Genomic DNA, 27,510 nt, shown 5'->3' with positions numbered 1-27,510 from the left:
GAAGGAAATGGCAACCCACTCCAGTGTTCTTGCCTGGAGAATCCCAGGGACGGGGGAGCCTGGTGGGCTGCTGTCTCTGGGGTCGCACAGAGTCGGACATGACTGAAGCGACTTAGCAGTAGCAGATTTATATATCAGTGGAACAGAATTGCTAATCCAGAAATAGACCCTTACATTTATTGAAAATTGATTTTCCACAAAGGTTTCAACATCATTCAGTAGGGAAATCTAATCTTTCCAATAAATGGCTCTGGGACAATCTTATCCACATACAGAAAAAAGAGAGAACTTAGACAAGACACCGTAAAACTTCTGTGGTTAATTGCTCAGTTGTGTCTGACTCTGTGACCCCATGGACTGCAGTCTGCCAGGCTTCTCTATCCATGGGAGTTCTCCAGGCGAGAATACTGGAGTGGGTTGCCATGCCCTCCTCCAGGAGATCGTCCCAACCCAGGGATCAAACCCAGGTCTCCCACACTGCAGATTACAGACAAAACATTCTCTGACCTGAATTGTACCAATGTTTTCTTAGGTCAGTCTCCCTAAGCAATAGAATCAAAACCAAAAATAAACAAATGGGGCCTAATCAAACTTTACAAGTTTGTGCACAACAAAGGAAACCATAAACAAAATGAAAACTAGAGAATGGGAGAAAATATTTGCAAACAATGTGACTGGCAGGGTCTTAATTTCCAAAGATACAAACAGCTCCAACCACTCAACAACAAGAAAAAATAAAACACCCAATAAAAAAATGGGCAGAAGACCTAAATAGACATTGCCCCAAAGAAGACATACAGATGGCCGATAGACACATGGAAAGATACTCAACATCTAATTATCAGGGAAATGCAAATCAAAACCACAATGAGGTACCACTTCACACAGGTCAGAATGGCCATTATTAAAAAGTGTACCAATAATAAATGTTGGAGGGTATGTGGAGATACTCTTACAGTATTGATGGGAGTGTAAATTGGTATAGCCATTATGGAAAACAGTATGGAGCTGCCTCAAAAAACTAAAAATAGAGCTACCATTTGATCCTGCAATCCTACTCCTCGGCATATATCTGGAAAAATCATACTTTGAAAAGATATGTGCACCCCAATGTTCACTGAAGCAGTATTTACAGTAGCCAAGACATGGAAGCAATCTAAATACCCAATGATAGATACACAGATTAAAAAGATGATGAGGTAATGGAATATTGCTCAGCCATAAAAAGAATGAAATAATGGCATTAGCAACAACATGGATGGATTTAGAGATTATCCTACTAAGTCAAGTAATTCAAACAGAGAAAGACATAGAATATAATATCACTTATATGTGGAATCTAAAAAATTAGACAAATAAAGTTATTTAAGTTATTTATTTACAAAACAGAAATAGACTCACAGATCTAGAAAACAGATTTATGGTTACCAAAGGGGAAAGGTGGAGGGGAGGGATAAATTAGAAGTTTGGGATTAACATGTATACACTACTGTATATAAAATAGATAATCAACAAGGACCTATTGTACAGCATAGGAAACTCTACTCAATACTCTGTAGTAACCTATATGGGAAAAGAATCTGAAAAAGAATAAATACATGAATATGTACAACTAAATCATTTTGCTGTATACCTAAAACTAACACAGCATTGTAAGTCAACTATAATCTAATATAAAAAGAAAATTTTAAAATAAGTAAATAAAAATGCCTACCTTAAAAAAAGTTTTAGGAGTATCAAGATCACATTGTAAGAAAGAGCATGTGGGATGAGAGATACTGTTTGATGCCAGTCTTTGTAAAATACAATCTGCTGCATCCTGATTATATTGTTTTTCCTTGCTTAGTAATTTTCTCCAGTCCCTAAAAGGACAAATTTTCTCTATACCTACTATCTACCTTCCTTCATTTTCTATTTTTCAGAAGTGAACCTTGTGTGTTTGGTAATCTTCTGAAGAAGTGAAACTTTTAAAAAAAGGGTTTGATTCTTAGTAACTACAGCCAAAATCTAGGTACTCAGAATTAGTACCTAGACAGTAAATTGAAGATGTAGGTACTAAGTCTTTTCTGGGATAGACAGCATGCTCCAAAACGGCTCTGTAACTCAAGTCTCTTCTCTGACAGATAAAGAATTCTGTGAACAAGCTTCTGAAGGCAGTGAAGCGCAAACGACAGACAGCGATGAGATAGTAACACCTGTATCTCAGAAATGCCCTAAGGCAGTAAGTACACTGGGGTGACCACTGTGCAGGAGCCAAGATCGTAAGTAATGCCAGTGTGCTTAATGGCCGTGTGTGCCAAGTTCAAGTCCCGTTGTAATGAAACAGATGGGAAACAAATTATTTAGTTAAATTTACATTGCGATTGAATGGAAGTTTGTTGATACAGGCAGATGAAAGGATCATTTTCTTGATTTGGCACTAATATAAATGAGGACTGACTTCAACACTTGTCTCTCCTCTTTGGATCCCTTACCTACTTCCTTCATTGTAAATTGTGATTTACCCAGCCTGTGACACCCCTTTCTTTAAATCTACCTTAAGAGAGCAGGTTTATTTTGGGAGGTGGAGGCTGGAAGAAAAAAAGCTTTCTGGGAGGGCTCAGAGAGATCATTCAGTTTTTGAAGGTTTTTATTCAACCTTTAAAACCTGTAATTACAATTATATATTAAGCATTTTGGCCTCAAATCTCTTTTGGAACTAATTGAGGCTGTGCACGCACGCACACACACACACACACACACATGAGTAAATATTCACAGGTATATTCACAGTCATTTAGGAATATTGTGAAGTTATAGATAAGATAGAAGACAATCACTCTAGCTGCTAGAATGCTCCCTCATACATTTGTAGGCAGCCAATAAGTATTTGTTGAATGAGTGACTGAATGAAAGATTAAAATCTAATTGAGAATTATGAACCTTATTAGAAACAATAAAGGAGAGCATAGGGCTATCTAGAATCCAGTGGGTAGATTATGTGATATAACTCTAAGGTTTATGAGAATTCCAAACAGGAAAATTACTGTTGCTTTTGTAGAGATCAGAAAACTCTTCCTTGAAAGTCAGAAATCGTACTAAGGTTTTATAAAAAAGTGATGAAGGATATTGGAGTGGGGAGAAACGATTCAAGTGCAGTAGACTCAGGCCGTTAATATGGCAAATAGTTAAGTTTATTTTCTGAACTTTTATCTGTCATATCTTTTTTAGACACTGTGTAACTGGTATCTTGAGAAATGTTTGTAGGACAGATCCGAGCCATAGAATTAGAACTAGACCATAACACCTTATCCATCATAAGGTGAAGAAGACCAGGTGATGTGTCCAGGATTGTAGCGGTAGTTAATGAAAGAGGTGGAACTTGAGTCGTTTTCTAAACTGTGCACCTCTCAGATCAACCCAAAAAGCAGTCAGCTGATCAGCAAATTTGGAGCCACAAGTCAGACAGATGACATTAAAAATATTACCCTAGGACTTCCCTGTTGGTCCAGTGGTTAGGAACCCACCTGCCAGGGCAGGGGAGACGGGTTTGATCCCTGGTCGGGGAAGATTCCACATGTTGCAGAGCAACTAAGCCCGTGTAGCACAGCTACTGAAGTCCATGCACCTAGAGCCTGTGCTCCTCAACAAGAGAAACCTCTGCGATGAGAAGCTGCTCACCGCAACGAAGAGCAGCCCGTGCTCTCCACAGCTAGAGAAAACCCACACACAGCAATGAAGACCCAGCGCAGTCAAAAATGAATAATTAAAATAAAAATTACCCTAAATCAAATACTCTTAAATGAGGTCTTTTAGAAAACCTTTATGTACCCAAAAATGTTACTTGGTAAACTAAACATGAAATCTGATCATATTTAGTAAGAATTTGTATTGTTATCAAGTTAAACTTAAAACACAGACACATGTATACTTGATACCAGAAAAGCTTTATCCAAAGTCCAAATTTGGGAGTTCCCTGGTGGCCTCATGGTTAGGATTCCATGCTTTTACTGCCATGGCTTGGGTTCAATCCCTGGTGGGGAAACTGAGATTCCACAAGCTACATGGTGCAGCCAAAAGAAAAAAAAGTCCAGGCTCTTGTTCAACTCATCCATAAGAATTTGGATGGGTAACACAAACACAAAGGGGAAGAAAAAAACAAAACACACAAAACTACACCAAGGGTGAGGATTAAAGAGAAGGAGCAGGGGGAAAATTTCTTAGTGGCCCAGTGGTTAAGATTAGCATTTTCACTGCTGTGGCCCAGATTCAATCTCTGGTCAGGGAACTAAGACCTCACAAGCTACGCAGCATGGCCTGAATAAATAAATACAATTTGTTTTAAATAAAAAAGAAGCAGTTTATTGAGGCAGAAGTGAAAATTACACACTCAGAGTGCAGGCCTCCTCACAAGTGAAGGGCATGCCACAAGGATTTTTGATCCCCCTTTTATCCTATTTTTAGCCCTTTGAATGGATGGGAGTATTTATGATTAGGGGTGGAATATTCATCGAGGGGAGGGTTGAAGTATGGCCTGGATTGCCCCAGGTTGCATCACCTCTGGGTCTCATGCATTTATTTCCTGAAGACATTATACAAGTGCTCTAAGAACTGTTCTCCCTTACTAGTCAAGCACCACAGGGGAAGGTCAAACAGGGTTATCAGCAGTCTGCACATTTTTACTGTGCATGGGCCATGGTTTCTGTGGTCTGAGTTTCTTGTTCAGGTGCTAGAAGTTTCTGTTTTAGATGCCATTTCTTCATGTTCATCGTCTCATTAAGTGCAAAATAAAGAGGTATATAGGCTGTCTTTGGGCCCAGCCTTGTCTTTCCTGCCTCATACTCAATCCTGTTTGTATTTCAAAATAGCTGGGCATGAAAGATGGAAGAGGTTGAAGGTCCAGAGACAGTGGTTGGGCTCTATCCCTCTTCTGCCTGGAGTCAGCCACCGCAATGGAGGAGGCAAGAGCATGTCATGTTTAGGAACATGGAAATGTGGTTCAGACAAAAGTGGTTTAGATCCAGGCTCTGCTTTTAGTAGCTATACCATTTGGGGGGAGTTATTTAACCTCTGTTAGGGTCTATTTCCTCGTCTGTAAAGTGGTAATTTTTTTTTAATTGAAGTATAGTTTATTTACAATGCTCCAGGTGTACAGCAGTGAGATTCAGTAATATATATTCTTTCTCAGATTCTTTTCCATTATAGGTTATTACAGGATATTGAATATAGTTCCCTGTCCTATACAGTAGGTCCTTGTTCTTTATTTTATATATAGTATACAGTAGCTTATATCTGCTCACCACGTACTCCTAATTTATCCCTTCCTCCTTTCCCCTTTGGTAACCCTAGATTTGTTTTCTATGTCCAAGTCTATTTCTGTTTTGTATATAAGTTCATTTGTATCATATTTTAGATTCCACAAATAAGTAATATCATATGACATTTGTCTTTCACTTCACTTAGTATGATAATCTCTAGGTCCACCCACGTTGTTGTAAATGACATTATTTCCTTCTTTTTATTGCTGAGTAATATTCCATATTATATAAATGTATGTAGTATGCTGTGCTAAGTTGCTTCCGTTCATGCCCAACTCTTTGCGACCCCATGGACTGTAGCCTGCCAGGCTCCTCTATCCATAGGGTTGTCCAGGCAAGAATACTCGAGTGGGTTGCCATGCCCTCCTCCAGGAGATCTTCCCGACCCAGGGATTGAACCTGTGTCTCTTGGATCTCCTGCATTGGCAAGTGGGTTCTTTACCACTAGCTCTACCTGGGAAGCCCAGTGTGTGTGTACACACACAGACACAGACACACACACACACACACAGCATCTTTATTTGTCTGTTGATGGACATTTAGATTGCTTCCATGTGTCTTGGCTATTGTAAACAGTGCTGCTATGCATATTGAGGTTGTAGAGTGGTGATAAATATGCCCATTTTATAGCCATGTGGAAAGATTCAAATAAGGTAATATGTGACAAGGGTTTAATATAGTGCTTGGGACAAATTAAGCACTAAATGATAGTGATGATGATGGTGGCCACGGTCTGTCTCCTCTCTGAAATACTTTAGTTCCCCAATGCAAGCTTCTATGGTGTGGTAGTGGCCCCTACAAGGAAGGACAAAGCCCTAAGGGGACGAGATCCAGACAGAGGGCTGTCATTTCCCTTCTAACTGCCAGGTCAGTTGTATAGGTTACAACTTTAAGAACTTTCGCAAATGTCTTTCCCTTGTACTGATTAAAAAAAAAGCAAAGCAGTCATAGTACATTTGGGTCTTTAACTCCCTCTCTTAAAGTCCAGAATTAGAAGAGTTCCTTTATCATGGGATCTGAGTAGGACTGTTCCAGAGGAGGCTCTATTAATCAACACAAGGTTCCTAAAGGCCTTCTATACTTCCAAGAATCCCCAGGAAGGGATCTCAATCCAGACCTCATGGTTTCCTCCATATGAAGTTCTGTTCCTGATCTCAGGAGTCAGTCTCCTACTAAGTGGACCATATAACTAATCCTCTTATTAACCTCTCCTAATGAGAAGGGAACAATTATTTCCATTTGCTCTGTGGCCTCAGATTACTGTCTCTTAGCCATAGTGTATATAGTGTATTTCAAGAACCAATAAAAGAGAGGTTTATTCTATTTTGTTATACTCTTAAGTTTAGGAATTGAAGATTTCTTGACCCGTTCGTTATGTGTATTAATTAGTTTTAGGAACTCTGCCCTTTTCTCTCCTCAAAATTAGCTAGCACACCTGAATAAGCCAAAGGGAGCTATCTGTCTGTCACTAATGCTGAATAACTAACTGCTCTTAGGGGTTCTGCTAGCAAGTTCAAATGAGGTAATATATATTTCAGTTATTAATATGGCTAATACTACTAGTTACATATATAATATTACTAATTATGTAAATGACATCAAACTATAGATCAACTGTACATATTCTTTTATAATGCTTTTGATCTTGAAATAATTATAGATTTGTAAACAGTTACCAAAAAAAAATGTATGGAGAGGTACCACGTACTCTTCATCCAGTTTCCCTCATTTTTCAAAACAGTTTTGGTCTATATTATTCTGAAACATGCATTTTTCTTTTTTGAAAAAGTTTTTCTTTTTTAAAAAATAGCTCAGTTGGTAAAAAATCTGCCTGCAATGCAGGAGACCCGGGTTTGATTACTGGGTCAGGAAGATCCCCTGGAGGAGGACATGGCAACCCACTCCAGTATTCTTGCCTGGAGAATCCCATGGACAGGGGAGCCTAGAAGGCTACAGTTCATGGGGTCGCAAGAGTCAGATATGGCTTAGTGACTAAATCACATCACCACAAGGTATAGCTGTATAATAGTGTATAAGTTTCAGGTGTACAACAGTGATTCACAATTTTTAAAGGTTATTATTCATTCATAATTATTATAAAATATTGGCTATATTCCTTGGCTTGTACAATATATCCTTGCAGCTCATTTATTTTATACATAGTAGTTTTATGGCTTAATCCCCTACTCCTATCTTGCCCCTTCCTGCTTTTCCCTCCCCACTGGTAACCACTAGTTTGTTCTCTGTATTTGTGTGTCTCTTTCTTTTTCATATATTCACTAGTTTGTTTTAACTTTTATTTATTTTTTAATTGAAGTATAGTTGATTTACAATGTTGTGTTATTTTCTGTATAGCAAAGTTACTCAGTTATACATATACTCAGTTCCATTCAGTTCAGTCACTCAGTCGTGTCTGACTCTTTGAGATCCCGTGGACCGCAGCACGCCAGGCCTCCCTGTCCATCACCAGCTCCCAGAGCTTACTCAGGCTCATGTCCGTTGAGTCAGTGATGCCATCCAACCATCTCATCCTCTGTTGTCCCCTTCTCCTCCCACCTTCAGTCATTCTCAGCATCAGGGTCTTTTCAAATGAATCAGTTCTTCACATCAGGTGGCCGAATATATTCTTTTATATTCTTTTCCATTATGGCTTATCATAGGATAGTAAATATAGTTCTCTGTGCTATAGCTTAGGACCTTTTTGTTTATCCTTTCTGTATGTAACAGCTTACATCTGCTAACCCCAATCTCTTACTCCATGGCTCCCCCAACCCTCTCCCGCTTGGCAACCATGAGTCTGTTCTCTATGTCTGAGTCTGTTTCCGTTTCCTAGATAGATTTCACTTGTGTCATGTTTTAGATTCCACGTATAAGTGATATCATATGGTATTTGTCTTTCTCTTTCTGACTTACTTCACTTAGTATGATAGTCTCTAGTTGCAACCATATAATCCTCACAGGACCCGTGTGAGTCCTTCAACAAGTAATCATGGAGTTACCTGTCTTATTATTTGCCAGGCTCTGTGGCTACAATATAACAAATAAGGTAGACTTAGTCCTTTCCTCTTTGAATCTTACGTTCTACTGAATGAAAACAGATATAAATCACTGAACAGATACTTGCTGATTCTAAATACTACAGAGAAGGCACATTGGGTGATATAATAATAATGGGAAGAGTTGAGTTAAATGAGGTAGTAAGGAAAGAATTCTCTGAGGAGAGGATGTTTCAGCTGAAATCTGAAGAATGAGAAGGGAATCCTTGGGGGGTAATTACTTCAGGTAGAGAAAATGGCAAATGTCAATGCCCTGAGGTAGCAAATAGTTTGATTCATCTTAGGCAGAGGTCTCCACCCTTTTTTGGTAGCAGAAACTTGGTTTCGTGGAAAACAATTTTTCCACAGACTGGGGTGGGGGTGGGGGTGGCGTGGGGATGATTCAAGTCATTACATTTATTGTACACTTTAATTCTATTGTTATTACATCAGCTCCACCTCACATCACCAGGCTCTAGATCCAGGAGGTTGGGGACCCTTGATCTAAGGTACTGGAAAGCAAGGGAATGTTATGTCAGTTTTATCTCAGTAAAGGTGGGTGGGGTGGGGGGAGGTTCCACTGTAAAATCTCATAGCCAGCCTTTACAAATGAGCCTTGAAAGGAACAAATGTGTGGTGACTGCACCTAGCTTTTGCAGAGTTTGCCGTGTGCAGACCTTGTTGTTCTGTCTCTGTACAGCCAGGTATCTACAATAAAAGAAGGAAAGAGGGAGGAATAATGGTGCAGTGACACCTTTGTTCTGTGTACTATTCTGTTCTTGGTAAATGTCTTTGTGGAATAGATTCCTAGAAGTGGAACTGCTGATTTCAAAAGGCATCTGCTCTTGAAATGTTGATGGATTCTACCACATTATCATCCCCCAAATGATACTAATTTGCACTCTCAGCCTGTAATGGCTTTTTTTTTTTTCTCATAGTTTTATGAAAACTTCCCCCCCAACATCCTCAATTTAATGGAATGAGAACAACTGTGAGGGAAAGAATCAAAAGTAATTTTTTTAAATTTAGATCTAGTTGACATGGAGAGATAACAAAACAAATTAGTGGTATGTTAGATGTTAGGTCTAAAGGGGTTAGCAAAACAGAGTTACGGTCCTAGAACCTGTGGAGCTTACCGTCTATGAAGTGCTGTCCAACAGAATTATAATGTGAGCCACCAATGTAATATGAAGTTTTCTAGTGTCCACATTAAAAGTATAAAAAGAAACAAGTGAAATTAATTTTAATAGTGTATTTTATTTAATCTAATAAGGCAATGGCACCCCACTCCAGTACTCTTGCCTGGAAAATCCCACGGATGGAGGAGCCTGGTAGGCTGCAGTTTATGGGGTCGCTAACAGTGGGACACAACTAAGTGACTTCACTTTCACTTTTCATTTTCATGCGTTGGAGAAGGAAATGGCAACCCACTCCAGTGTTCTTCCCTGGAGAATCCCAGAGGCGGGAGAGCCTAGTGGGCTGTCGTCTGTGGGGTCACACAGAGTCAGACACGACTGAAGTGACTTAGCAGTAGCAGTAGCAGCTAAAGAATCATCATTTTCACATGAAATCAATATATAAAAATTATTGAGATATCTTATATTCCTTTTTAATGCAAAGTCTTCAAAACTGTGCATGAATTTTACACTTATAGCACATCTCAATTCAGATTAGCCACGTTTCAAGTGCTGAGTAGCCACATGTAGCTAATGGCTATCATGTCATTACTGTGGTGCAGTGTTTTCCAACTGAGTTGACATCCTGTAGTGGAAAATGAAATAAGGGATCCAGCCGGCACTGAAACAAATAAACCAAAAACTGAGATAGACTAGAATACAAAATAATGGTTTGTATTACATGTAGTAAGAGAGGATGTTGGCCAGGGCAGTAAGTCTGAAGCAGAGCTCAAAGGACTGGAGTGCAGGGTGGTCTGCTCTGTGTCTTGTACTTGGCAGGGTGTCGATGGGAGCCCAGGGAGCGCTGGGCATTCCTTTGCTTTAGTGGCTAAAGCAGCCACTCAATTGGCAGTTCTCTTAGGATCTAACTGCAGGAAAGAGCTGGATTGGTTTTTGTCAAGAAAGTTTAAGAAAACAATCTGTGTTCTCAGAAAGTTTCTTGATTCTTTCTGTCTGTGGTGATGGCTGAGAAAAGCTGGTCTGGAGAAATGATTTTCTGGACTGGGAGATAGAGGACCTGGATTCTCTTTACCAATTTCCCATAATTAGCAGTGCCAATTCAGCCAAGTGGTCTCTTGGTGCCAGCTTTAGGGGCCTGTAAATTGATTCTCAAGGAGTAGTATGTTAGGCGGAGTGTGCCTGTGATTAGAGAGTGATGTGTTCATTACATGGAGTATAAAAACTGGCACCACTAACCTACCGGAAATGAATATTTTCCTTGTCAGGATTCAGAGAAGATGTGCATTGAAATCGTCTCCCTGGCCTTCTACCCAGAGGCTGAAGTGATGTGTGACGAGAACGTGGAACAGGTGTATGTGGAATACAGGTTCTACGATCTGCCCTTGTCAGAGACGGAGACTCCAGTATCCCTGAGGAAACCCAGAGCAGGAGAAGAGATCTACTTCCACTTCAGCAAGGGTGAGGTGTCCCTCGTGATCAGTGGGAGGGGAAGCTGACAGTTGTTTAGCCTGAGGGCTTCTGATGGGGTGGATCTAACCGTTTTCTTTTATTTATCAAAGTAATATATGCATATGGTTTTAAATATCAAATAGGCCTAAACAGATTTTTGATTAAAATAAAACAGTCCTTTGCTCCACTCATTCTCTACAAATCACTCCCCCTCACCCCTCTCTGACCCCTTCCTCAGTCTACCTCTCCACTTTTCACTTTTTCTGCTATTTCTTCTTTCTTCTGTTATTGTACCCCGTGTTTCTGAGGAAATCATTCTTTTGCAGTTTCCTGATTCAGTAATTTTAGACCTTATCTGCTGACTTCTATCTTGGCACATAAAATTTGTCTCTCTTATATCACATCCACGTTCTCTTTCTCCCATACAGTTGGATCATAATTTTATTTAATTTTTAAGTAATTGTAATTGTTTCTATTGTGACTATGTAAATATTCTTATAGAGCCAAGTTGTACACCATGATATAATTTCTTTCTTGTATTATTGTGGTCTCAATTTTTCATTTTCTTTTTTTTTGTTGTTATACCTGTTGTGATTCTTTCTACATCCTCCAGCAGATTTTTAAATTTTCGAATAAACAACCTATCATATAATTTATCTTTTTTTTTTTTTCCTGAAGATATCTCTTTATCTTCTTGTTCTTCTCCTCTATTATCCCACTGCTGCCCCATTTGGAGAGTTTAATTCTCTTATTACTGCATTTCTTTTTTTATTTTTTTTTTTATTACTGCATTTCTTATCTCCTGGGTCCTATGTCACCCTCTATCTGATTTATTATATTCTAATGGATCATGTATTTGAGTAGCTTTAAAAGAAAGAGTACATTGGAAATAAATATTTTGAGACAGTCTTGCATGAAATCTCTATTCATGCAAATAAATCTATTCTCAAATAAATCCATATATTTATTTGATTGATGATTAGACGAAGTATAAAAATCTATGTTGAAAACATTTTTCATTCAGAATTTCAAAGCTATTGGTCCTTGATCTTCTAGGTCCAGACCTGGAGTCTAGTTCTTATATGAAAACGACCTCCTTCCTCCCCAGAAGACTTTAATATTTTCTCTTTAGTGTTCTTAAATTTCAGAATCATGTGCATATATGTTCTTTAATTGTTCTGGCCATTCAGTGGGCTCTTTAAATCTGGAAGCTCATGGCTTTTAGTTCTAGGAAACTTGTTTTCCTTTCTCTGATAACTTTGTCCCCCTACATTTTCTCATTTTCTTAGTAGAATTTTGGATCTTCCAAATTGATCCTCTAATTTTATCACTTTCCTCCTTTACCGCTGCTTTTTTCTTTATTTCTCTTTTTCTTTTTGGACAGGGGTAGAAAATACTTCCTTAATTTTATCTTCCAGTCATTGACTAGGTTTTTTTTTTTTTAATTTCTAATAGCTGCTTCTCATTCTTTATTCTTCAACCCCTTATCCCACCCCTGACCTTTAAAAAAAGTGTATCCTATCCCTGCATCATAGTTTGGCACGTGACCCGAACTCCCGTCTTGCCTTCCCAGCCCCCGTGTGCCCTTCTTTCATCCTTCCATTTGCCTCACGGTCCTTAATAGCAGCTGCAGAAAGGAAGAATACCTCCAAGACTTCACACAGCCCAGTGGGCAGAACTCCATCATGTGGCCAAACCTAGCTAAACTAGAGACTAGAAAACATAGGCAAATTTATCTGAGGCTGCAACAGTCCTGTGTAAAAAGGAGGAGGAAGAGGGGAATGCATGTTGAATCAGGCACCTTGAGTTGAACCTGCCTCAAAACCCAAATTTCTAGGAAGCCCTAAAAAAAAAAATCAGTCTCCTAGAATTCTTCCAGTTGAGGAGTGGGGGGGAGCATATTTATCTTGGCCTTTGGCAGAACAGCTTACAAGCTTGGATTGTAAGGCTTCCTTTGTATCAGTACTCGAAGCATATTCTTAAAGGGCCACAGAGTAAATATTTTAGGCTTTGTGGGCCAAACAGTCTCTGTCACAACTCTTCAGCTCTATCGTTATAGTTGGAAAGCCACCACACAGTAAAGAGATGGCTGTGTCCAATAAAACTTTATTTATGAAAACAAGTAGCTGGCTCCTGGGCACCCATGCTTGCCAGGTGTCTGGTTTAAATCACTGTTTTGCACATACCATTTATGAAAATCTTAGTGCCCAAATAGCAACAGTATATGATTCTTTTCTTTTCTCCCACTTACCCTTAATACAGTGATAGATCTGGACCCAGTGGAGCAAAAAGAACGGAGGCAGTTTCTGTTCACCATGCTGATTGGAGAAGATCCTGAGCAAGGACAGTAAGCATGTGCTTCCTATTTCTAAAGACAGGAAACATCACACAAGAATTCAGGAGTTTGAGTCTAGTTTTGTGCTGATGTGGAGTATTTTAATAACTTCTTTCATATTAATATTCTCCTAATGAATTTCCCATCAACTTGGGTAATTTATGCTTGTGACTGACTACCTGATAAATTATGTAGTCTCATAGATTAGTTCATTTCTCACCCATGCCAGCCTCTGATAAGCGCTTTTTTTGAGGCAGCAATTGACGTCAACACTCCATGCCCCTACAGAAAGGACACACTGCCTTGGCGCTCTAGAATAATTTGATTCATTTCTTGCAAACACAATATCATTGTTAGCTTACCAAATATTATGCCTTTATAATAGCAATTTTATATTTTGAGTTAAAAATGATTTCTCTACAGGAATACTTTGAAGTAAAATCTGAGTCTACTCTTAAGTTTTAGGAAAGCCGACTGTCATATTCCTATAATCTGAGGAGCCCTCCTTTTAGAGGTTCCAGATGAAATGCATTGGATATACATAGACTGAAAATTTTCTCGTCTAGCAGAATTTTGAAAATCAAATTTATATGGACAGCTGTGTTTTGTTTGTTTTTGTCAGAGTCTGGCAACCTTACCTCCTTTCCTTGTGTGTGAGTAAGAACTAGTATGGGACTGGTGTTCTAATCCATTACTTTTCTAAAAGCTCAATGAAAGTGCAAGTCGCTCAGTCATGTCCAACCCTTTGTGACCCCATGGGCTGTACAGTCCATGGAATCCTCCAGGCTAGAATACTGGAGTGGGTAACCTTTCTCTTCTCCAGGGGACCTTCCAAACCCAGGGATCAAACCCAGTTCTCCTGCGTTGCAGGCTGATTCTTTACCAGCTGAGCCACAAGGGAAGTCCAAGAATACTGCAGTGGGTAGCCTATCCTTCTCCGGGGAATCTTCCTGACCCAGGAATCCAACTGGGGTCTCCTGCATTGCAGGCGGATGCTTTACCAACTGAGCCACTGAGGAAGCCCTGAAAAGCCTATAGTGGGGAGCATGTTGCCTTTGTAGTCACACGGACTTGGTTTTGAATCTTGACTCTTCCAGTTACTAGCTCTATGATGTTTGAGATAATACTTAACTTGAAGGCTCCAGAGAGGATGCTGCAGAAATAACGTAGTTTCCCTAAGGCAGTCGGTATTGCATGCAGCAAGTGGTGATGCGAGTTATCTGTTTCCTGGGAAAGCTGAGGTGGAGTCAGCATTATCCCTTTGCATTGTTGAAGTTCTCAGTACTGATACAGAAACATAATTACAAATACATATTGCTTGGTGGCCATAAATGCATCACTTTTGGAATTTCTTTTCAGCTTCTCATATTTAACTGTGATTTAAAATGCTTGAATTTTTGGTCCTATTCTTGCTCCTGTAGAACTATGGGCCACCAATATTTGCTTTTAAAAAATGAATAGGAATATAAAATATCCATTAGAGGCAAATCCAGGGAGACAGAAAGGAGATTAGTGGTTACCAGAACTGAGGGAGAGAATGGGGAGTGACTAGTTAAGGGTGTAGGTCTCATGGTGATGAACATGATCTGGAATTAGATAGTGGTGATGTTTGTACATTATGATTATACTTAAAAAAAAAACTGAATTGTACACTTTACAATGGTTAAAATAGTGAATTTGTGTCATGTAAATTTTACCAAAAAATTTTAATAGGTCTCAGTTTCTGGAATTCAGTATCATTCTTTGCTAGACTAATACCGTCAGCCTCCTGTATCTGCAGGTTCCACATCCATGGGGTCAACTAACAATGGATCAAAAATATTTGAAAATACAATTCTAGGTTCTAGGATGTTCCAAAAAGCAAAATTTAACTTCGCCACGTACTGGCAACTATTTACTTAACACTTACGTTGTAATTATTCATAATAGCATTTACACTGTATTAGTTATTATAAGTAATCTTGAGATGATTTAAATTATATTCTATATGCAAATCCAACAGCATTTTATATAAAAGACTTGAGCATCTGTGGATTTTAGTATCTGAGGTGGATTCTATAGTTGTTAATTGCTCACTGCTTGGGAGGAACTGTGATATGTATGATCTTTATACAGTGATATACTGTGATATGTGATATGTATGATATGTATCATCTTCCAAGATTTACAACTCTTACTTTTTTATATTCATTTTGTAATTCTGTATTGTTTCCTTTACTCTGCTCAGGCTTGGTATTAGACTGTTATTTACAAATATAAAAACCTCTTCTAATTTCCATAACCTGGTTTTTTTGTGTAACACCTCCACTGCCCATTTCTAATCTTTCAGCAAAGCTGTAAACCATTTTACAAGGAAATGTATCTCTCAATAGTTTTGAGAAAATGTGATCAATTACTTTACCTCAAGTCTTAGTTCCCTCCAAGCCTGTTGTTACTTTGTAAGTCATACCAATTTCTTAGTCTTTTGCCATTGCATTCTTATAAGATGGAGGAAGAGTGATTCAGGAAATACAGTGTATAATTTATGATTACTTTTATCCCTTTTTTAAGTCTATCAGTAGTACTGAGTTAAATGGGTATTTTCTCCTTTAGTTTAAAGTTTACAGTAGTAAGTGATCCTATTGAGGAGGAAAAGAAAGAATGTCAAGAAGTAGGCTACGCATATCTGGAGCTGTGGCCGATGCTGGTATCAGGAAGAGACATCCTAGAGCAAGATCTAGACAGTGAGTCATACATTTTGGTGCTCTCAGTTCTACTTATATCTAAGGGAATAATCCTAATAATGAATACTTTTGACTTTTAATACATAATTACTAGTTGATGAGACAATTTGGATTGAAACCCCTACTGCTGTTTTTCTAAATCATTCCTCAGTTGTATATCTTCTCCCATATATCTCCTGGCAACTAGCACCTATTATGAATCTCCAGTATTTGAGACAGGGAGATTTTGAAAAGACAGTTTTACTTTCAAGCAAATTTAAACATCAGCCTTTCTGACCTCCCTTATCCAATCTGTTCTGAAACTGTCTATCTACTGTGCATTTCCCCTAACCCATCCAAAATGGTCCTCTTTGACTAATAATGACTTTGTCCCAACATTAAGTGTTCTGAATCTGTCCCTACCTCCACTGTAGAAACTTCAGAACCCTTTTCTCTCCTGAATTACTGCAATAACCTCATAAACTACCTTCCCTGATTTACTCATGCCCCCTTAGAATATATTCCTCAGAGTGGAGTCACTTTTTTGGAACCCAAATAAGAAACTGTCATTTCTAATACCATCAATTAAAATCACATTTTTTACAAGACAAATGGCCTGTTACGATCTAGATCCTGCTTATCAACATAGCTTCATTTCTGCCAAACTTGTTTTCCAATCTTGGCACATGCTGTACATGCTTAGAGTCTCTTTTACTTTTTGAAGACAAAGGGATTGTCTTCAGAAGGCCTTTTCTGATTCTTCCATTCTGGATGAGGTGCCAGGTCTGTGTTCCCAAAGCACCCTGAGTTTTCATCCCAGCACCAGCTATACTATATTGTAATGATTGTTTTCCATCATCTTCCATCAGAATGAGTCCTGCTAAAATGGGAGGTAGTAACCTTGTATAGTATCCCCAGCACCTAATGTAGAAAATAATTTAATATAAAATATTAAGTATTTAAGTGTTTTTCAGTTGAATGATACAGATGTCTGGTGTTTTTTTCCTTTCCCAACAGTTGTTGGCCCTGAAGATCAGGCTACCCCCATAGGAAAGCTCAAGGTGTCTCTTCAAGCTGCTGCTGCCCTCCAAGCTATTTACAAGGAGATGACTGAAGATTTGTGTTCCTGATGGAACAAGTGCTAGTCCATTCTAAACCCTGAGGGAACCATAGTCAAAAGTCTCTTATAAAGTAACTTGCTCTACTATGAATTTGGTTTACTGTGATATCTCAACCTAATCATGAAAGTTTAGAGTGATAAAAGTTCCTTTTTGTGATACTAGCTGGGTAAAGAGAATTATTCTCTATGCCTTAGCACTTTTTTAGGAGAGAAGCAGGCTTGTTTTTAGGAATTGAACTGCAAAAGAATTGTCACAGAAAGTAAATTTATAAAAACAAAACAACAACAAAAAAAAAACCACAGTTTATTTATCTTTTAGTTTTTCCAAAATTGAAAATATCAAGTCCTACTGCTAAGGAGAAAATAAACAAACAAATGAACAAAAATCCGAGACCCCTCCCCACTCTTCTCTTAAAGTCACAGAACACAGAAGGAACTGCAGTGGGACAGGTGGGTGCAGAGAACCAGGAGGGAGAGGATGGCAAGATAAACTCCCCAAATACTTAAAAAGCTGTTCAACAGAAACTGTGATAAATACAGGACAATGCAAGACAAGTAAAAACAAGGAGCAGCAGTGACGAGAGGCTGTGTTGCAGATGTGGCCTCCCTTCCTCTTCTCTTTTCTCATCAGGGTATTCTAGGCCCAAGGCATGACTTGCCCCTTCCAGATCTAAATGTTGACTCCTTTGACCTCCTTCTAGATTTCACTAGAAGCAGTACATGAGGCACAGCCATTCTTTCCTCATACATCACAAAAGAAACAATGGTAATTTTGCTTCCACCATTGTACCATGTGTGAATTTGTAAGGAAGATGAAACTGAGCCAGGGAGTATCACTGCTTCTTACGTCTTCCAAGGCAGTAAAAATACCTCAGAATCTGCCTGAGGCAAGAAAGCAGGAAAACTTAGACGGAGATACCAGCCTGATCAGCCTATCTCAAGTTGTATTGCTTACACCATTAGCAAATTCCAAGAACCTTTTCTTGAGTTCTGCAAAGATGTGTCTTAAAGAGACGTGAGGAAGGTCATGGCAGGCGGGTAAGATGGGAGGATCGCATCTGCTGGTCAAGAGCCATGGTACAGGCAGCAAAGGTCACCTTGTACCAATGTCTTGGAAATATAGCTTTAAGACATCAAAGAATAAGATGTCAGAAGCCAACAATGTCCTGGCAGAAGGTGACAGGAAGAGAGAGGAATGAAACGGTATTTATTAACAGCGGAAGCCTCTGCCCTTCTTCAAGAACACCTCCTCCCTTGCCATCTGGATGGGGCCATTGGCACGTGTCCTGGTGGGCCTGGAATTCCCCGAGTAGCTTGGTCCACACAAATGGCCCCCTAAACCCATACACAAATGGCAAAACTTCAAAAGAAAAAAAAAAAAGGAAAAAATACAGTTTCTATGTCATGTAAAATTTTCAGGGATTGGCTGTAGGAAGAATGGAGCTGAGGGCCAAAGTTCTGAAGTTACTTCCTCTTTTTCTTGGGAGGCGCAGAGCTGTGTCTGGAACCTCGGTTAGAGCCTCGGCCTGAACTGTGCACAGATGCCTTCCTCTTTCGGCTCATACTTCGACTCTGTTCTTCTTCTTCCTCATAGCGGCTTTCACGGTCGGCTGAACAGAAGAACGAGGCACTAGTTATCTAGATGTTAGCTTTAGGTATCTAACGCTATTGTACACAGCATGAAATAATGCAGAGAACGTACTTTGGAGTCAGACTTAACTTTTAATCTTTTCTCAGTTGCTTATTAGTTGTATGATCTTGGGCAAGTACTTAACCTTTCTGAAGCTTGATTTACTTATAAAATGGAAAACTGTTTTAGGCTTAAAGGTAATCTATGCAAAGGACCTATCACTATGCTTGGGCTATACAGTACAGTAGTATGTAACTTACATTTGGTATTTGGTTTCAGAGTAGTTAAAACTAGTACTACAAAAACATTCTTAACCTGGAAGAGAGCCATAAAGCTAGACTACTATCTGACTTAGATTTGGAAACCAAACAGCCTAATTTTGAAGTCTGACAAGACTATCCTGGCTAAGGACCCACTGAGGGAGCTGAGCAGATGAAAAAATCCTCCAAGTCGGCAGAGTTGTGCCCCCTGCAGAGTACAGGTGCATTCCAGACCTCATTTGCTCTTCTGGTCAATGACGCTGTAGCTGTGACTCCACATCAGCTTTACACTGTTCTTATGTTACTTTTATCAGGCAAATAATATCTCAAAATACTGAAATTTGTGCCTCAAAATATAAAACAAAAAAATTTACCTTTTCGGGCTTCTTCCTCCAGTTCGTCCCAATCCTTTCCACTCTCTTCTTCACTGCCCAATGATTCCTTGGAATAATCTGGAATAATATTAAGCATTAATTACTAGACTGGAAACGGAATGGAATGATAAAATTATTCCCTTCAAAAGCCTGTAGAAATTGCCTAAGGTTAGGAAGTCATGAACATTTGTCCCTATGAAGACTCACCTGATTCTTCAGCTTCTGATGAATAATCTTCATCACTGTCCTCCTCCTCCTCTTCATAGTCTTCCTCTGAAGGATTAAAAGTCTCATCTTCGATTTCAGACTCGGAATCCCCTTCCTCAGCATCACTCCCCTGGTGAGTTGGAGCATAATACTAAATACTGGGTGTTTTTTTTTTTTAATTTACTTCATTAATAATTTAATTAATTCAATCCACTGAGTGCACCAGCATTATTTCTATTTTATATGAAAAATGAAATAAAAAAGACCTAACCCTCTGAGTAACCAAGAGATAAAAAAACAATTAAAATTACTAGTAAGATATAATAATTAGATAACTTTTGCAAGACGATTTGAAGTATTTTCTCTGAAAACTAAAAAATTCATTCAAACAGTAGTTTTTGTAATTTCAAAGAAACCTTGTGAGTGGCTACCAATGCCCAATTAATTTATCATTTACCTGTAAAACTAACTTGAAGAAACAATACCAAGTTATGCTCAGAACTTCTCCCATTTGATTGGTCCCTTACGTACTGTTCATATGGCATTCTCCTAACTGCCCAAATGATAATGGGCAACACTATGTGTCAGAAAAGAAACCCCACACTCACGCACCTCACCCTCAGGTTCCAGGAAAGACCAGCCACCTTGTTCAAAGAAGCCCTCAGGGTCATCAACAATGGTCTTCATAATTTTAGTCCAGTTGAGAGACTGTACTCCTTCTGTGTATTTTAGGTCACAGGAACTAAAGAAAAATAACATCATACAGTAAAAAAAAATCAATCCTCCATACTCAGCTTTTGGGTGTTTTTTTTTTTGGTTTGGCCATGCCAAAAGAGCAGAGTCTTAACCACTGGACCACCAAGGAAATCCCACCTCTATACTTTGTGAGAACATCCAGTGTCATGTTGGTCATTAGCATCGTGGAAGAGCAGTACCCTTTTCATATGTGAGAGCAGGTACTCTTGGCACTATCCCACCAGAACATTACCGCCAAAGAGCTGATATCTGGTCTCCCAGAGCACTAGTGCTCACGACAGAACCCCATTAAAAAAAAAACTACTTAATGTGCCTTGTGTTAAGAAATGTTCAAATGACATTTATCCACTTCTGTTGAGGTGAACAATCAATACGGGTGGGGGAAAAAAAGAAAAGCAGAACACAGTAATGGTAAGGGCCATAAGAAGAAACCATTAGCACAAAACCTGAGCATGTGCTTAGTCACTCAGTCATGTTAGACTCTTTGCAACCCCATGGACTGTAGCCCGCCAGGCTCCCCAGTCTAAGAGGATTCTCCAGGCAGGAATACTGGAGTGGGTTGCCATGCCCTCCTCCAGGGGATTTTCCCAACCCAGGGATCAAACCCAGGTCTCCCACGTAGCAGGCAAATTCTTTACCATCTGCGCCACCAGGGAAGCCATAAAACCAGAGATTCCAGCATAAATCCATTATGGGCACAATCATATACACTGAAGCTTTTGCTTCTAGCTATGATGGAAGTGACAAGGATTAGATTTACCTTTTCACCCAAACAACCAGAAAACTGAACAAAGTATGGAACAACAGTTTTCAAACACTAGATACTAAGCAGCACTAGAGTAAAATCCCAATGGAATGAACAGCAACGGGAATGGTTAAATAAGTAAGACTTTCTCCTCCTCATTTTGTAAATTCAGGAATAGCTGTTTTGAAGCCACAATAATGACAACTGTGGAATTCATAGCATATTAAAAGCAAAATGTATGGTGGTAATAACAGAAAGGATAGAAGGAGAGAAATGGAAGCATAAGAACCTTCTAACAGACATGGTCTATTATCTGAATGCAGACTCTGACAAGTTAGAGGTGTAGCTCATCAGCAAACTAGGAAGATGATTGTAAAGAATCATAAAATTAAAAGCAGGCATAAAAAGAAGAAAAGCTTATCTTTGACAAAGGAGGCAGAAACATACAATGGAGAAAGGACAATCTCTAACAAGTGGGGCTAGGAAAACTGGTCAACCACCTGTAAAAGAATGAAACTAGAACACTTTCTAACACCATGCACAAAAGTAAACTCAAAATGGATTAAAGATCTAAATGTAAGACCAGAAACTATAAAACTCCTAGAGGAAAACATAGGCAGAACACTCTCTGACATAAATCACAGTAAGATCCTCTATGAACTTCCTCCCAGAGTAATGGAAATAAAAGCAAAAATAAACAAATGGGACCTAATTAAATGCTTTTGCACATGAAAGAAACTATAAGCAAGGTGAAAAGACAGCCTTCAGAATGGGAGAAAATAACAGCAAATGAAACAACCAACAAAGAATTAATCTCCAAAATATACAAGCAGCTCATGCAGCTTAATACCAGAAAAATAAGTGACCCAATCAAAAAATGGATCAAAGAACTAAACAGACATTTCTCCAAAGAAGACATACAGATTGCTAACAAACACATGAAAAGACACCCAACATGACTCATTATCAGAGAAATGCAAATCAAAACCACAATGAGGTACCATCTCATGCTGGTCAGAATAGCTGCCATCAAAATGTGTACAAACGGTAAAGGCTGGAGAGGGTGTGGAGGAAAGGGAACGCTCTTAGACTGTTGGTAGGAATGCAAACTAGTACAGCCACTATGGAGAACAGTGTGGAGATTCCTTAAAAAACGAAATAGAACTGCCATATGACCCAGCAATCCCACTGCTAGGCATATACACTGAGGAAACCAGAATTGAAAGAGACACGTGTACCCCAATAACTGTTTATCAGCTATTAAAAAGAACGCATCTGAGTCAGTTCTAATGAGGTGAATGAAACTGGAGCCTATTGTACAGAGTGAAGTAAGTCAGAAAGAAAAACACCAATACAGTATATTAACACATATATATGGAATTTAGAAAGATAGTAATGACAACCCTATATGCAAGACAGCAAGAGAGACACAGATTAAAAGGTAGACATTCTCAATGGATTAAAAAAAAGCCAAGGCATGAATGCAACCTCAATGTCCACCGACAGAGGAATAGACAAAGAAAATGTGGTACATATATACAATGGAATATCTCAGCCATTAAAAAGAATGAAATAATGCCATCTGCAGCAACATGGATGCAACCAGATTGTCATACTGAGTGAAGCAAGTCAGAGAAAGAAATATCATATGACATCCCTTTATATGTGGAATCTAAAAAGACATGATACAGATGAACTTACAAAACAGACTCACAGACTTAAGAGAACAAACTTATTATGGCTGCCATAATAAGTTATGGATAGTTAGGGAGTTTGGGATAGACATGTACACATTGCTGTATTTAAAATGGATAACCAACAAGGACCTACCATATAGCACATGGAACTCTGCCCAGTATTATATGGCTGCCTATATGGGAGGGGAGTTCTGCGGTTGAATGGATACATGTGTATATATATATGGCTGAATCCCTTTGCTGTTCACCTGAAACTACTACAACATTGTAAATTGGCTATACCCTAATACAAAGTAAAAAATTAATAAAGCTACAAGTCTATAGTAATAGCATACTATGTAGATTTCAAAACAAGGACTATTACTAGAAAAAGAAAGGACATTTCATAACGATGGAGAATAAAATTCAATAAAAGTTGATAAACCTCTAGACTGACCAACAAAAAGAGGAAACTATTAATGTTAGGAACGAAAGGGGTAAAAGTATTGCACAAATACTAGAGTAGACAGCTTCGACAAAATAAACCAGTTTGTTGAAAGATACAAGTTGAATTTATGTAGAATAGTCAAAATAATAATAGCCAACTTTGAAAAAGAACAAAATGGGAGGACTTACACTACCTGATTTCAAGATTCATTATAAAGCTACAGTATTCACTACAGGATCAGTGTAAGAACACACACAAACCAATGGAGCAGAAAACACCATCCAGAAACAGCCTCTCCTACACATTCTTTTTTTAAACAAACATGCCAAGTAATTCAATGGGTAAGGAATAATCTTTTCAAAAAATGATAACTAGAATAACTGGCTACATATACACAAAGTACAAACCTTCATCCTAACACCACAGTAAAAAAAAAATTAACTCAAAATGGATCACAGACATAAATATAAGACCTAAACCTATGGACCTCTAGAAAAGTTTTATGACTTTGGGTTAGGCAAAATTTACCACGTAAAGCCATAAAAAGCAGAAATTACAAAAGAAAAAGTTGATTAAACATCTTTCATGGAAAATTTACACTTTTGATCTTCAAATGATATTTTAAGAAAATGAAAAGACATAGAAACTACTGGAAGAAAATGTATGCAAAATGTGTTTTAGGAGGGACTTTATTTAGCCTAAAAAATTTTTTAAATTCAGTAGTAAAGCAATCTGATTCTTAACATGGGCAAAAAACATGAATATACTTCATCAAAGTATAGAATGACACACAGCCTATGAAAAAATGCTCAAAATCAACGGTAATCTTGGAAATGCAAACTGAAACCACAGTGAGAAAGCTGTCCACCACAATGGCCAATAATGAAAAGACTGATAACACCAGTATTGGTGAGGATGTGGAGCAACTACAATTCTCACATACTACACATTTTCCAGCCACTCTGGCAAAGGATTTGGTAGTTTCTTATAAAGCTAAACATATACTTAACCATAAACCATATGACACAGCAATCCCACTCTTAGGTCTTTATCCAAGAGAAATGAAAACGTATGTCCATACAAAGACCTGTACATAGTGTTTATAACAGCTATTCCTAAGAGTCCCCAAAGGGAAACAATCTTAATGTCTATTAACTGGTAGATGGATAAATAAAGCAGGGACTCTCCAGACAATGGGGAACTCCTCTGTAATAAAAGAGTATGCTAATGATGTGCACAACAACTTGAGTAAATTTCAAAAGCAGTATGCCAAGTGAAAGATAAAAAAAGATATAAAACACTACACACTTGTATAATTCCATTTATGTGAAATTCTAGATGAAGCAAACTATACAGTGAAAGAAACCAGTGACAAGGTTGAAGGGAGAGGACTGACTCTGAAAGGGTAGGAGGACTTTGGGGAGTAAAGGAAACGTTCCATATTCCCATTATGATGGTAGATACAAGACTATATACATTTGTTACAATTCATCAAATCATATACTTAAATTGATGAATTTTATTACACGTAAATTGTACCTCAATAAAGAGGATTTTAAAAAATCATACAGGGGCTTCCCTGGTGGCTCAGTGGTAAAGAATCTGCCCGCCAATGCAGGAGACACAAGTTCAGTCCCTCATGCAGGAAGAAAGATCCCACATGCTGTGGAGCAAGTAAGCCCACGCACTACGACTACTGGGCCTGCACTCTAGAGCACAGGAGCCCAACTACTGAAGCCCGGGCGGGCTCCGGAGTAAGAGAAGCCACCACGAGAAGGCCGCACACCTCAACTAGAGTAGTCTCCACTTTGTGAAACTAGAGAAAAACCTGTGCAGTAACGAAGACCTAGCACAGCCAAAAAGAGTCACATAAATCTATAAATATTTTTGATACCATGTTACTTACCTGCAAATGTTTTCAAGGAAAACCCTCATGGAAACTATAAAGTTGGATCTTTCTCACAGGCTGTTTTTAAGCTCTCTCAACTGTTTCTTAAGAGAAGTTTTGTATTTGCAGTGCCTTCCCCTACAGATAATTGGAAGGAGGAAGCAGGGCAGAGCAAACTATACTCATGGCCACACATACCTCACACTTTTCCCACGAAGTGACATCTCCCTTTTTATTGGGGTTCTGGCATATCTATGAGGAATTCTTTTAGCTGAAGTGTAAGTGTGTGAAAGGTAAAAGCTAAAATAAATATATATTGTATCTCATATTTTAATAAAAACAGAGAACTAGTAAGAAATTTGATACATCCATTAAGTAGTCAAAAAAGATCTCAGACTCTGATTTTCAGTGGCGCTAGCGGTAAAGAATCCACCCGCCAATGCAGGAGACCTAAGAGACACGGGTTCGATTCCTGGGTTGGGATGATCCCCTGGAGGAGGGCATGGCAACCCACTCCAGTATTCTTGCCTGGACAATCCCATGAACAGAGGGGCCTGGTGGGCTATAGTCCATAGGGTTGCAGAGTCAGACATGACTGAAGCGACTTAGCATGAACACACAGCCAGTGAAGATAATGCAGGGGCTAAAGCCACCCTTTGGCAGCCAATGACTTAAGCAGAGAGTGGTTGTTCAGTTAATACTAGTTCATTTGAAACTTAGTTGATCAACAACAGAGTTAAGCATATGCAAGGTCACATGCAGCCTCTTCTGTATCATATGAACTTTGACTACTCTCCATTTAAAGAAGGCAGTCTTAGGCAGAGACTTAGACTCTTGAGCTAGGAGGAGAGCCCAGAGATCTTGCCCTTAATTCAGTTATTCTAACCCAGTGCAGAAACTGAGGAAGAACTAAAGAGCCTCTTGATGAAAGTGAAAGAAGAGAGTGAAAAAGTTGGCTTAAAGAGAGGGTGGGAAGATTCAGGAGAATGGCATTGAAACATGTAGAATATCATGTATGAAACGAGTCACCAGTCCAGGTTCGATGCACAATACTGGATGCTTGAGGCTGGTGCATTGGGACGACCCAGAGGGATGGTATGGGGAGGGAGGAGGGAGGAGGGTTCAGGATGGGGAACACATGTATACCTGTGGTGGATTCATTTCGATATTTGGCAAAACCAATACAATATTGTAAAGTTTAAAAATAAAATTAAATAAATAAAACCCTCAACATTCAGAAAACTAAGATCATGGCCATCTGGTCCCATCACTTCATGGCAAATAGATGGGGAAACAATGGAAACAGTGACAGACTTTGTTTTCTTGGATGCCAAAATCACTGCAGGTGGTGACTGCAGCCATGAAATTAAAAGATCCTTCCTTGCTCCTTGGAAGACAAGCTATGACCAACCTAGACAGCATATTAAAAAGCAGAGATATTACTTTGTCAACAAAGGTCCATCTAGTCAAAGCTATGGTTTTTCCAGTAGTCACATATGGATGTTGAGAGTTGGACTATAAAGCGAGCTGAGTGCCAAAGAATTGATACTTTTGAATTGTGGTGCTGGAAAAGACTGTTCAGAGTCCCTTGGACTGCAAGGAGATCCAACCAGTCCATCCTAAAGGAAATCAACCCTGAATATTCATTGGAACGACTGATCCAGAAGCTGAAACTCCAATACTTTGGCCACCTGATGCAAAGAACTGACTCACTGGAAAAGACTCTGATGCTGGGAAAGATTGAAGGCAGAAAGGGACAACAGGGGATGAGATGGTTGGATGGCATCACCGACTTAATGGACATGAATTTGAGCAAGCTCCGGGAGTTGGTGATAGACAAGGAAGCCTGGTGTGCTGCAGTCCATGGGGTCGCAAAAAGTCGGACACGACTGAGCGACTAAACTGAACTGACTGAACCCTGTGCATTTGCTCTCCTCCCCCTGCCTCTGCTCCAAAGCTTGATATGTGCTGAATACATGGGTTGCAAGGAGTTGGACAGGACTGAAGTGACTTCAGTCACATGCATGTATGAACTACTGTTGGTTATTCAGGAAAAAGTGGCTCTATGTCTAACAGATCCCAAATTTTCAAGTCCTGGTTGGTAACAACCCAAAGGCAGTTTCATTAAGTATACCAACAGATTTTACATATAACATACCACATTCATATTCTAGAAAACTGTGTTCGTAGGACAGGAGATTGCTGGCAGGTTTACTTACTTTAACCATTCCTTGATGGGGTCAAGAGAGGCAACAGGAATCGCATTGATCATTGTCACTTTCTTGCTGTAGTCCTTGTAGACGATCACCATGTCAAAGTTCTTCAGGTGAAACTGGACTCGCTCAAAGTGAATCAGCTCCACTTCATCCAACGTTACCACAAAAGGTGGCTGTCAGGGAAGAAAGGAACTATTTTCATAAAAATACTTCCCACAAAACACTAGCATTTTCAA

The 27,510-nt window shown here is 39.0% G+C and overlaps 2 protein-coding genes across 2 annotated transcripts in view; one reads left to right on the top strand and one right to left on the bottom strand.

Moving 5' to 3' along the window:
- RPGRIP1 (retinitis pigmentosa GTPase regulator interacting protein 1) overlaps nt 1-18,455 on the top strand; it is a 56,268-nt gene extending 37,813 nt beyond the window's left edge. The window contains exons 20-24 of the mRNA XM_010846266.1: nt 2,124-2,221; nt 10,734-10,926; nt 13,180-13,264; nt 15,845-15,975; nt 16,972-18,455. Coding sequence (XP_010844568.1) covers nt 2,124-2,221; nt 10,734-10,926; nt 13,180-13,264; nt 15,845-15,975; nt 16,972-17,084 — 620 coding nt within the window. The 3' untranslated portion in view covers nt 17,085-18,455. The remainder of the gene's footprint in view (nt 1-2,123; nt 2,222-10,733; nt 10,927-13,179; nt 13,265-15,844; nt 15,976-16,971) is intronic.
- The window catches only part of SUPT16H (suppressor of Ty 16 homolog (S. cerevisiae)), a 35,756-nt gene continuing 25,607 nt past the window's right edge, over nt 17,362-27,510 (bottom strand). Inside the window, exons 22-26 of the mRNA XM_010846267.1 lie at nt 27,278-27,447; nt 20,158-20,287; nt 19,546-19,675; nt 19,339-19,416; nt 17,362-18,684 (exon numbers count right to left, since the gene is read on the bottom strand). Of these exons, the coding sequence (XP_010844569.1) occupies nt 18,539-18,684; nt 19,339-19,416; nt 19,546-19,675; nt 20,158-20,287; nt 27,278-27,447 (654 nt within the window). The 3' untranslated portion in view covers nt 17,362-18,538. The remainder of the gene's footprint in view (nt 18,685-19,338; nt 19,417-19,545; nt 19,676-20,157; nt 20,288-27,277; nt 27,448-27,510) is intronic.

The sequence above is a fragment of the Bison bison genome, unplaced genomic scaffold, assembly GCF_000754665.1.
Source record: "Bison bison bison isolate TAMUID 2011002044 unplaced genomic scaffold, Bison_UMD1.0 scf7180017864234, whole genome shotgun sequence".
In the NCBI taxonomy this organism is placed as follows: Eukaryota; Metazoa; Chordata; class Mammalia; order Artiodactyla; family Bovidae; genus Bison; species Bison bison.
The sequence above is the reverse complement of the archived record's forward strand: the minus strand, read 5'-3'. Positions and strand labels throughout refer to the sequence as shown.